This window comes from Chlamydotis macqueenii, chromosome 2 (genome assembly GCF_036417535.1).
Source record: "Chlamydotis macqueenii isolate bChlMac1 chromosome 2, bChlMac1.mat, whole genome shotgun sequence".
NCBI classification, from domain to species: domain Eukaryota; kingdom Metazoa; phylum Chordata; class Aves; order Otidiformes; family Otididae; genus Chlamydotis; species Chlamydotis macqueenii.
The window spans coordinates 89328353-89340514 of NC_141557.1; the positions used below are offsets into that span (position 1 = coordinate 89328353).

Consider the following 12162-nt stretch of genomic DNA (forward strand, 5'->3'; position numbering starts at 1 on the left):
CTGCCACCGAGGCCGTGTGACAGCCGGCTGGCCGGCGGTACCCCCGGCACTGGCTGCTCCCTGCCCCGCTGCGAGCCCTCCAGCTCCCGCCGCCGCAGGACCCCGGACCCGGCAGCGCCCGGCGGGGCGGTGCGGACCCCGTCCCCTCTCTCTCCCGCACCTCCGGGTCGGCATAGCCGGCGGGTCCCCCCCCCCCCGTCCCTTCGCTAAAACACCTCTCCAGGTAAAGCCCCCCTGCGGGGCGGGGGCGTGCGCGGGTGCGGAAGGCGGGCGAGAGCGGCGGGGGAGGGACCGGTGGCGGAGCCGCCGCCCGCGGGGCAGCGCCGGCACATGGAGCGGAGCGGCGCCGCGCCGCCGCACCTGCCGCCCCACCCGGCCCCCGACCCGGCCCCGGCGTAGCAGGTACCGCGGGGCGGGGGTGAGGGGGGACCCGGGCAGGCACCGGTACCAGCCCTCGGAGGCTGGGCTGGGCTGGGCGCAGGCGGGGGGTCAGCCTCGAGCGGCGGCGGCGGCGCGGGGGTGAGGAGGGGCCGTGCGGGGCCGTGCGGGGCCGGGGAGAAGTTGCCGGGAGCGTAAAGTGGGAGACTGCGGAGCCCGACAGGCAGGTCCTCCCCATCCCGTCCCGTCCTGTCCCATCCCATTCCATCCCGACAGGCAGGTCCTCCCGTCCCATCCCTTTCTTCCTCTCCTCCTCGTCCCACCCGCTTTTTCTTTTTTGTTTTATTATTATTATTATTATTATTATTTTAATTTGAAAACAGTGCGCCGCAGTTTGGGCGTAATCCAGGCGTTTTGAGGCGCTTCCTTGAAATTTCAGGGATGAGTGGCCCTAAAGAGCTGGCTGAAAAGGGGTGTTCATTGATTCAAAGGGGAGGGAGGCGGCGGTGCCCCCGGGCTGGAGCGGGTGCGGACAGCTCCGCTTTCGCCTCCCGGAGTCCGCTACAGCCCTGGGGTTCCTTGGGAGCCCGAGTTGGCATTCCTGGCGCCTGCGATTTGCGGAGGGGAGGCAGGTGTGGAGGCTGTAGAAACCATTAGGAACTTGTGACATGAGCAGCCCTTGCGCGCTTGAGGGGAACGGCGTTAGAGAAGTTGCTGACTTCCGAATAGCGGTGCCGCCAGAAGTTTTCCTCCTTGCGACAGAGCCGGTCACAGCGGGAGGTTTTCCTTCGCCCTGCTCCGCGCAGTTACCCTCTCTGAGAAGGGACGGTCGCGCTCTGTAGTCGTTAAAGAAGATGCGCGTAGTTAGAAAGCAACTCTGCGTGTGAAGAAACGGCTTCCCACTGCAGCAGTCGATTCTAAGGAAACTTTTAATTTTGTGCTTCAAGAGACCTGATTACTCCTTGGACTACTTTTCTACCTTGGTCTAGAAGGTATGGTAATGCTGACAGACGTTGTGCAAAGCGTTCTGCTTCCAAAATTGTTAAAAGTTAACGGTACTGTGTTGGGGTGGGGGGTGAGGGGGAGTGTAGCTTATGATTGCAAATTATCTCAAAAAAGTGATGTTTATGGAATGCAAGACTTTTTAGACCAGTATGGCCACTGGCTTAAACTATGTAGATTATTGTAGAGAAATAGAATGTTGTTTCTTTTTTCTTTTCCCCTTTTTTTTTCTTTCTCCTTTTTTTTTTTTTTCCTGGAGCCTGCTTACACATAGAAGTGCAACTAGTGTTTCCAAAGGACTTTGTGTGGGGATCAGAAGTTAGAATGAGAGCTTCCTGACTAGGTATTTTTCTTTTCAATAGATAGATGCTAGCAAGGTTATATCCATATGCATTTACTGTCCAGCCATCCAAAATGAAATAAACCAGGTATCTAATCCTGGTTGTATTTCATACATTCACTTTAACAACCACTTTGTTAGACTTTAATAGTCTAGTTTTAAAATTGGAAGCTGTAATGCATTGTAAGGGCCAAATCCTTTAAAAGGTGCACTCTGTTAGCTTCAGTTGACTGCTCACATGAATTGTAACTCACATGCATACTGGAAGGCCATGTAGTATGACTTTCTATTAAACATTAAAAATGATCATTGAAATGCAAAGAAAAAGCATATTCATATATTGCATTTAGAAACAAGTATACTAAATTCCTTCCAAATACTTGGAAAGACTTTATCTGAATCGACGAAGCAGGGTCATATTCTGAGTAGCTTGCAATAATGCTCTCTTGCCTTACTAGTGAATCACATCGCTTAAAGTGTTCAGAGTCTTAGTGAAATAGAAAAATTAAGGATGGGATGGTTTTCTTATATGAAAATGTAGTTGCTTCTGAATTTTCCAAATAAAATTTTTGCCCTTAGGTAACTTTGTTAATTCTTCTTTTTCTTCTCTAATGAGGGAAATTGTAAGTTGTTAAAAGTGAGAATGGATTTGTCCATGTTACCGTTCATGGGCTAATATAACAGTAGCATACAGTAGTTTATACTGTGCCCCTTTTCCAAAAGCTGTCATTGCTTGCATGCAGAAGCTCCTTTCTAATACTGACATACTCTGCTTTGATTTTAACTCATAAATGTTTGTTTTAAAACTTAATTAAAAAATACAGGATATACTGCTTAGACTGCTGTATGCCCCTGTCCCCTCAAGGTACCTCAGTTCTTAGCAAAGCTCTACCAAGTTTTAGTTTGATGGCTGTATACCTTGTTGCATTATTAAAGCCTTTGAAACTGCTACATGTGCACATGAGATACTAAGTGTAGACCAAGTGCAAGACCAAGAACTCTTAAAATGATAGCTGTCCTTATGATGGCTGTCCATAGCAGAACTGCATGGGGGAAGTGTCCAAAATACTGCAGAGCTCTGCACTTCCCTTAGTTCATGTTTCTGTTATGCCAGACTCACTTCCAGCCTTAAAGATTTTCTCACAAATATTAATATTGGTGACTATCCATGTGCTCTCTTTACTCTTTTTATTTTTCTTTCTCTTTTTTTTTTTTTTTTGAGTAAAGTAGCCTAAACTGAAAACTTGATATACTGCAAGTTTGTAAAAAAATAGAAATAGAAATTTTATCTGTAATTACAAGGTAAATTTAGATAAAAAGCCAGGAAGAAGGCAGGTTTATCCACCATACAAGAAGACTGACCAGACTGAAGTCAATGGAAGTCCAATGCTGGACATCCTCAGGAGCCAGGATTTCAAACCTAATGCACTGATACCTGCAAGAGTCCTCTACCTCTTGGGTATGGCTTCCAGGGGAAGCAACAGGAATGCAGAGGCATAATTTGGAATTGTACTGACTGTTCTAATTGAGTCAGAAAGGACTGATGGACTTCAGTAATTAAAGAGAGATCACAAATCTCTCTGGCCCAATGTAATGATGGGAAGACAGAGCAGAGGATTCTTGTCTCTTTGCCCTTCATGGTCCCAGTAATCGAAAAAGCTTAGATACTGTGTGCATCATTTATCCCAGCTGAGTATTTCTCAGGGTGGCTACCTAACTCCAAGTGAGAAAAGTGAGTTGGTGCATTTTTAGTAGGTCCCATACTCGGGAGTTGCAGCAGAGAGACAAGTTGGACATACACCTGTGACTTTCTGTCTCGGCTCCTGGCTGCCGGTGCTCGCTCCAGGAATGATCTGGTTGCATGTTTCCTTAGATAAGCATGAATGACACCTTTGTCATTTGTGTTACATGCAGCATACGCTAAAAAATGCAATAGTCTTCATCTCAGTGTTACTGTAGCAGTTTTCTTTTCCCTTGTGGACGTTAATACCAAAAACCTGGTCTGCTTGCCACTTCCACAGCATAGCAATGCAGAAATGTAAGTGGAGAATCAATCCACAGAGTTTTACAAAAATGCAAAACTTGTTTCTCATCATTAAAATTGGATAACTCCAAAATGAAGCCAAAAACATTTCCAGACGTATTTTATTTGAGCTTAGGTACTCCTTACACTAACACCATAATCTTGCAGAAGACAAGGAAATAGGTCCAGTCTGTATTTCAGCAACAGAAAATAAGGGCATAATGAATCTTATGCTGTTCTGGCGGATCATTTTTGGCAATGTTTTCTTAAGAAGTCCAGAGGATATCAAAAGTCGTGGATCATGGCCTAATTGTGTGGCTCTTTGTCAGGAAAAACTTCCACTGAAGACTCGTGGGATTTTTTTTTTCTTCTGTTTTATGCGCAAGAAGAGCTGGGTCCGTAGTGAATTTTGTTGTTTTTCAGTCAAGATTCACATATGTACTTGATTACATTTTGACCAGTCATTACTTTCTACTATTATTAAAAGTAATAGAATTAGACCAAATAAAATGTAGTGAAGTAGTAAAATGTAGTGTAGCAGTAACGGGATCTCTGGAAAAAGTTGTCATCCTTATGAGCGTAAGGCGGGATGTGCTGCTGGCAATGTAGTGGGCTCCCTTGGAATTCCCCTCCCAAGCGACAAACTCCACTTTTCTAGTAAGTACAAAATCACACAGAAAGAAAGGTTTGGGAATGATTTTTTTTTTTCTCTTCTCCTTATCCTTCCCCTAAAAGAAGGGAGGGGAGGAGGCTGCGGTGCTGGACAAACACTGTTGGGTTAAATGCAGTTGCTAGATACCTTCAGAAGGATGCCGGGGATACATTATGTCAGTTGAGGAGCGGAAGGTAAGGGGTCTCATCAGTTTCTCTGGGACTATAATTCTTTGGGAACCATTTCTAAATGCTTGAAACTCAATGCAAGAATCAAAAGAGGAAAGACCTATTCCTCACTGGTATTTTTTTCTGTAATCCAAAAATTCTTCCCCCCTCCACTGGGGAGGAACAGCATTCAGAGACGAGTGTGAGCTCCATCTGAGGCAAGATAGGCAGCCTCGGTCTTGTCAGCTTTATGGCAATTTTTTAAACAGGAGGCTTTAAAATAAAAAAAAAAAACAAAACAGGAGGCTTTAAAACTTTTAAATATCTTCCACTCATCCAAAGTAGCTGCAGGAGTTTTATCTCCCTAGTGACTATTCAGCAAAATGGACTGGCTTTGTCTGGGAAACTCCTTGCTGTGGTTTGTTGTCTCTACGTCTGTGATCTGTACATAAACCTAACTACAACTTGGAGTCAACAGGAGTTTTGTTTGTTCCCTAAATTTAAACAGAACTATGTTAGCCTCCAAGAGTGTGTTGTGATGTGTCTTTATTATAAGTCCAACAACTTCTGCCTTACCCTTCTCCTTTGAGGCACAGCTTCCCTCCGTGCTTTAAGCTGGCAAACAAGAAGAGACGGCAGAGTTTTTTGCACTCAGCGGGTCACTACCAATACAGTGTGGTGACTGCAAAGGTAGCTCCTAGTCCTGAAAAGATACGTGCATGTTCTTAGCTTTATTTGTACCATTGCAAATTTGTGGGGATAGAACAGGGGATATGCAGGGGATATGCAGGTTTGGGACCTGCATAGCACACTCCTGCTTCTCATATAAATTCCTCAAGAGGCCATTCAGACTGCAGGTTTTGAAAAGCAGTCACATGGAAATTGCCACATTTTTTTAAGCAACGGGAACTGTCCAGTTCTTTAGCTTATTTTGAAGTGTATTTCATGTGAAAGATTTACATTTCTTCTTCTGATCCCAGTTACTCTAGTTTTCTCAGTAAAAAACTTGCTCTGTAAGATAGATCTGATTCCTCGCTGCATTGCTTCATTTTTCCGCTTGTGTCAACTCGCTGAGAACAGTGGAGCAATTGCAATATAAAGCTGGAATTGTCCATAGTGGATTTTCTCCAAATTATTTGCAAAAGCAGAGTGAGTTAACTGAAACATGCGGTACAGAGAAACTTGCTAATTCATTTCAATTATAGTAATTTTAGGAGTTATTTTTAGGTTTATTTACGGGGAAAAAAATCACACAGATTTCTAATATGCTTATTCAGGCTGATAATGTCCTTTAATAATCCGCAACAGCTTGAACAATTTGAAAGGAAATTAGGAAGCAATTCTGTGATCATGAAGCAGAGTTATTGAAACCTCATATAATTTGGACAAATTGACTACTAATCCAGTGTTGGGGATACTTGGCAGTAACAGTTCTAGACATAAAGGGAACTTTTTATATTTTCTCTATTGCATATTTAGATAGGCTCTGCTAAGGACATCCTACTCTTTTAAAATCATATCTGTGTGTGTCTATATATATGTATATACACAAGAAGTATAGTTTTGCATCTGCTGCTTGCCTTCTCTCAAGTGAGGGTCCTGGAAGAATATCCAAGAGCTCAATTTGGACACTTGAAAAAGTGCTATGTTCTTAGATCGAGTGCCTTGATTTACACATCACACCTTTCTTTAGTCAGTTTGTTTGTGTGATGGAAATATGTGCATTTCCTTTGTCATGGTGAATTCATTCCACTTTTCTGCTTGATTTTTAGTGAATAAAGGTGAAAGAGTTTAAGGAGTTAATAAAATGTGGCCTTAATTAGGAAAATTACCTTCAAATTTTTCTCATGTTGTGGAAACAATTTATAATTACTCTGCTTGCAATTCAAAAACTTGAAGGAAGATCTTTTTTCATATTTGCAATTATATCAAATCCAGTAATTTGCACATGAAGTAAATGAAAGAACAGATTTTTTTATGGTCTCCTTTAACAATGAATTGTTACATTAATGTAGCTCAAACAGAGTAGAATGCTAGGAAGAGTGCATATGGAAAACACATACGTGTATACAAGATGCACTTTTTTCATTTGTCAGTACTTTGAAAAAGAATTCCCAAAGAACTCTGTAGGATCTTTGAGACAACTTTTTTTACACCCTCGCAATTTTTCACTAACACAGAAATTAATTTTACATATGCCAGACATACAAATGTTTCACATCTGCACTGTTAGCAGAGTTCTTTTCTTAATCTTGTGTGTTGAATTACAGTGCTTCCTTCATTTTGCAGACAGGAGCTCTCCATTGAAATTTGACTGTATGCTTATAATTGTATTGTCAATTTGTGTAGTTAACCAGAATTTACACTAGGCAGGAATAGAGAAATGACTGAATAAACTAAACATCTCCTTAGACTTTTTAGAAAATGCTGAATATGGAATTAATGTAGAGAGAGAGAAATTGGTCCACTTAGTTTTAACCTTTTTTTTCTGTTTTAATGCAGTCCTTTAAAAGACCTGCAGGGTTGGTTTTTTTTTTAAACAGAAATGGAAGGACACTGAAGTGCTTATTATGACTCTCAGTTTTTACTTTTCAGAAAGGACCACCCCTCTTCTTTGTAGTTATTATTTACATTGAGTTGTGTGATGAGGCGGAAATTAAAAATAGAATTAAAATGGCTCTAAAGTAGAGTCATTCACAGAGATTGTGAAGTCTAGCATATTAAATTACAATAATAAAGCTAATTATCAGCTGCTTGCTGAGATATTGGATGCTTTTAATTAAAACTAGTTTGTCGGATTCTAGCAATTTTCTTCAAGTGTTTTCACTGGTTGTGCAATACATACTACCTTTTACCTACATTTAACAGCCTTCCTGTTGTGTGTTCAGTCGTATGTCGCACATTCGTATGTGAAGTTGAAAGTCTATTGAAAAAAAAAAACAAACCAAGATTAGGTTTAGGTCTTTTCTTTAAAAGGAAATGAAGTGTTAAGTACTTTCATGGGGGTGTCTTTATTCATCTCCTCTCTTGGTTCTTGGGTCAAACCGTGGATGCAAGAGGCTTGGTTCTGCTAGGTCGAGACCCTCTGGTGCAATTAGAAATGCAGCTATATTATCATTCTGCAGGTAGATGCAACTCCCAACTTAAAACCAAAAAGACCGATGACACATACATGACGATACATATTACTCCTAACCTGTTGTTAATGTGCACATTCTCCTGTCAGTTATGTTAAGGGCAATAGGTGTTCCATTGTACTATTTTTTCAGGCTGCAGTCCGGTTTTATTTTATTAATTTATTTATTAAAGTTCTCTTGAATGTTGTGGGTGGTTGAATGTAGAACCCATTTTAGGAGCTTCACTTCAATTCAGGTTGTAAAGTGGTTTGGGGTTTTATGTTTTTAGTTGTTGGTTTGGAGTTCTAGTTGCTAAAGCTGCAGCCTATGTGATGAGGAGCCAATGAGACATGTCAAAGACCACAAAGATGAGACGTGCTCACACACGAGCACTCTGTGAGGGCCAGCTGCTCCAATGACCTGTGCGAGCGGTCCCTTTTCCTGCCGTGGGACTGCTTGCACAAGCCAGGGTTGTGAAATCAGCCCTTTCCGCGCGCGGTGGCTGTGGAAGCAAGGCTGAGGTTTGCCTCTTTGCTTGTTTGTTTTATCGCAGTTAACTCAGAGCTGCCACCGCTGAGGAACGTGTGTTCCCCTCTCTTTTTATGTTTGCAAAAGCACCTGCAGAACACCAGATCCCTTGTAGAGGATTTCTTCTCCCCCACCTCCAGACTTTGTGAGCACTCATATTTTCTGCCCTGAGGCTTGGTAGAAAAGTGTACCTGCCCCCATCAGGTGCACTGAAGAAAGGCATGTTCCTTGCAGCACCAGAAGCAGAGTGATCTGTAGATGGAAGGCCAGCTCTGAGTTTAGGTGGGCTGGTGGAAGTCCACAGTGGCTCCACAAATGTCAAAGTACAAAAATAGAAGACACTTTCTCCTTTGCCACCTCCTCCCCTTCTCCCGCCCAGTCCTGCTTTGTGAGTGTGGCTTCCTTCTGGTGGATATTTTCTTGGGATGTTTTCTTTGATTGGTTGGGATTCACTGTAGTCTGTGGAAAAAATGTGTAGTAATCAACTCATTAATAGCAGCCAGGTGACCCTCAAAGTCAGTAATAGATGCATGGGAATTTCTTTTTTTCTTCCTTTATGTTCAGTCATGCTTGCAGGAGAAATTAGGGACTATACTGAGCACTTGTACCATACCACCTGCCATAAATACACCACATTTCCAGTAACTGGGCAGGCTACCATTATAGGGTTTTCCCTCCTGCAAGAGAAGCTGCATTTCCCACTGACTACTTCATTAAAAATGGACCTATTGAAAGCTCTTCAGTCCCATAGGAATTGATGCAAATTGTTGACTGGTAGGTGGCGTTTTGCATGGCTGTAGTCATTTCTGAGAATTGTATATAGGTGTTAAACAAATTGCTTGTCTGGAATTAAAGTTTAAGAGCAGAATAAAGCAAGATAGAGCATTATTTGATATTATTGCATATGGTACATGTGCAACAGGCAGAATGCTCTCTGCAAGAGTACAAGCTTTCTTAGCAAACTGCATAGACCAAAATCTGTTCCTCAACCTATCTGCAGTCCTGCTGTCTGCATGCTCTCATTTTCCAAGCCTAGCATGGACCTGGTGAGGGAAGCCAGCTTTTGCAAGGGTGATGGGGCAAGGTGGAGCAGCAGTATATTGGATCCCAAATAAATTTATGACATTCAGGAGCATGTGAGAATCCCATGAAACTTATGAAATGAATAAACATGACCATAACTATTATGCTTTCCCATTGCAGCTTGTTGGGTAGCATGTTGAAGATTTTTTGGGGAAAAAAAAAATTGTGGAAGTTGGGCTAAAAAGGTGAGGATAAGGTTTGAGCCCTTTCTGTAGGAACTCAAGCCACCACCCCCTCTGCTTCCAACCCTCAAGAAAATGCATCTTTTTTAATTCCAGGAAACAGGGTTGACGAGGCAGGTATCTCAGTTATAAGGAACAATAAACAGCAGGCTCTCCTGCTTGGTAGGATGTGAAGCCAGCCACACCAGCTAAAGATGTGACCTAGCATACCAGAGCTGAACACAGCTTTTTGTCCCCTCCCCACCTGAGGCTACCTCAGCTGCCCACACCATACTTCAAGGTTGTGCTGGGACTACCTGCTCCGGCAGCACATCTATTATCCAAGGGGCCACCAGCTGTCCACAGCCAGCGCTCGAGCCCTGGGACCTGCAGGGTCCCATTCCGACTGAAAAACCTGAATTTTGTTTCTACCCCACTAACCATCCACACGCTTCTCCCTGGTGCTTGTGGTCACTGGTCGCTGGCTCCTCGGAAGATGGTGTGTCGCAAGCTGAGGGCAGGAGCTTCCCAGTATCGCTTGCCACGCTGTGGAGCCAGCCATCTGTCAGCAAAACAGGAAGGCACAGGTTCCCTTTCCCTCCTGGGCTCGTTTCGCTATTTTCGGGAGCTGTACTTCTCCCCCGCGCAGCACCGGGCTGGTGCGGTCTGAAGGAAGGGCTCCCGGGCGAGCGAGGGGCCAAAGCCTGAAGCTGCTGCTCTGCCCATCTGCTGCGGCTGGAGGTGTATTCATTATTAATGGAGGTAGTGGCGGTTGCTGCTCAGATATGCAGCCCTGCCTGGGTAAATGAGACATTCTTCAGCAAATTGCTTCGTTTTTTGATTGCTGATTGTACGCGTGTCACCAAGCTGACTCAAGGTTCATCGATGCATGCTCAGTAAATTAGAAAGAACATAACTATGGATCAACCAAGAGAATGAATTCTGTGCCTACAATGACCCAGGGCCATTTAATTTTCTGCTTAATTTTGTTGCAGTCAGTTTGCATTTTGGGTTATTATGCAGTAGGAAATTAACAATAAATAACAAATTTGGTCCTCCTGTGCTTGTAATGATATTTTTATAAATCTTTGTAATGCTGTTTTTAAAAGGATCAAGGTCTGTGCCAGTCTGATACTCCAGCAAGTATGCAGGGAGGAAATAAAGAGAAAAATACATTATTCTTCCCAGATAATCTTATAGTTAAATAGCAAAAGGGTTTTTTTTCTTTCCCCTTCTTTCTCCTTCTGTGTGTGTGGGGGGTTGCGGTTTTTTTTTTTTTCTTTTTCTCTGTGTATGTTATTTTGCATTAACTTAAGGCTCTTCCTCTCTTCTCAGATAACTTGAGGAAAATGGAAACAGATGAGGCTCAAGATATGTCCCAGGTTTCAGGTGAGGTCCTTAACGAATACTTCTACAAAGAAAATCCTAAATTCCTGCCCATCTTTCTAGCACAGTACAATGTTTTCCTGTTGTCAATAAAATTACTTTGGGTCTTTTTTAAAACCAGACTGGGAATTGAGATATAATTAATGATATCACTTGATATCAAGCCCAACAGTGCATGGATTTTTTAAAAGGAACTGGGTAAATAAAGAAGTCAAGGGAATATAGAAACATGGATGTAATTTTGCATTAAACCTGTGGTAGCGTATCCCTGAAGCATGGTCAGGTGCACATTTACACTCTTTCTTCTGGGAACAAAATTCTGATTGTTACAAAATAAATATAGAACAAACAAAGTTCACCGGGTGGGATGCGGCAAATACTAATTAAAAGCAAACAAAATGTATTTACCACTTAAGGTTATTTAACTTTTTCCAGAGCATTCAGTTTTACTTATAAACACTAAAAAAAAAAAAAAAAAAAACAGAAGAAAAAAGAAAAAAAAAAAAAAGGACTGATTAACAGGAGGCTTTTATGCTTTATCTGGTTTTATCCAAGAGTATAATATTTTTAAAATTTTTTAAACAGTTAAGTTTCTAAAATTTGTCCTGTAGTGACATGGGTAGGATTTTGCAGTCTTACCCCATGTTGATATGGAGGGGTTTATTCTTAACTTCCTTGGAAATTGGTTCCTTAAAAAATCGGCTTAGCAGGATAATAAGTATTCATACCATTGTGCCTCCGCAGTTGAAAAAGGACAAGTTAGTTTCCCTAATATGTTGGCAGCTGCAACGGTTAATGGCTTTCAGTTTTCACTTTTAGTGTTCAGCCTGGAACTCCACAGCCCCATCAGCAAGGCCAGGAACAGATACCTGGGTGTGAGGCTCTTACTTAGAGGGCAGCTCTCCGGCACTGCTGGCTCAGGACCTGGAGGGCACCTATAGGAGATCATGAAGGGCTGGGTACAGCGTGGGTGGCTAGGTCACTGGATTTTCCTAGAATATTTGAACACAGTTGTTTTTTGTTTTTTGTTTTTTTTTCTTTTCTCCTCCTCTCTAAAAATGTTGAGGAGTTTTCTCAAAAATTAGAACTCAGAACTTTTACTGTCATCTGAAAACTGAAAATCAAAGACATTTTCCATCTGAAAGAACAACAATAGAATAATCCTTCATACTAACAGAAGATTTTCAGTTATGTTTAGTATAGGGAAGTCATTCCTAGTCAGCCCTGCGGAGGCATGTTGCACTCCGCTCCTCAGGTAACAATTTTAAAATTGTAACTGGATATGCTTATATATCAGTGTTTTGTTTCATGCTGAAATAATTTGTA

At 42.3% G+C, this 12162-nt stretch overlaps 1 protein-coding gene across 3 annotated transcripts in view; it reads left to right on the plus strand.

The window, feature by feature from the left end:
* Window positions 1–331: 331 nt before the first annotated feature.
* IKZF1 (IKAROS family zinc finger 1) overlaps window positions 332–12162 on the plus strand; it is a 69066-nt gene continuing 57235 nt past the window's right edge. The window contains exons 1-3 of one of the 3 annotated variants that reach the window (XM_086740419.1): window positions 372–402; window positions 1141–1370; window positions 10786–10839. In XM_086740419.1, coding sequence (XP_086596545.1) covers window positions 10800–10839 — 40 coding nt within the window. In that variant the 5' untranslated portion in view covers window positions 372–402; window positions 1141–1370; window positions 10786–10799. Of the gene's footprint in view, window positions 403–970; window positions 1371–10785; window positions 10840–12162 lie in introns of those variants that run through there. The other 2 variants (XM_086740420.1, XM_086740418.1) reach the window with 2 other exon arrangements.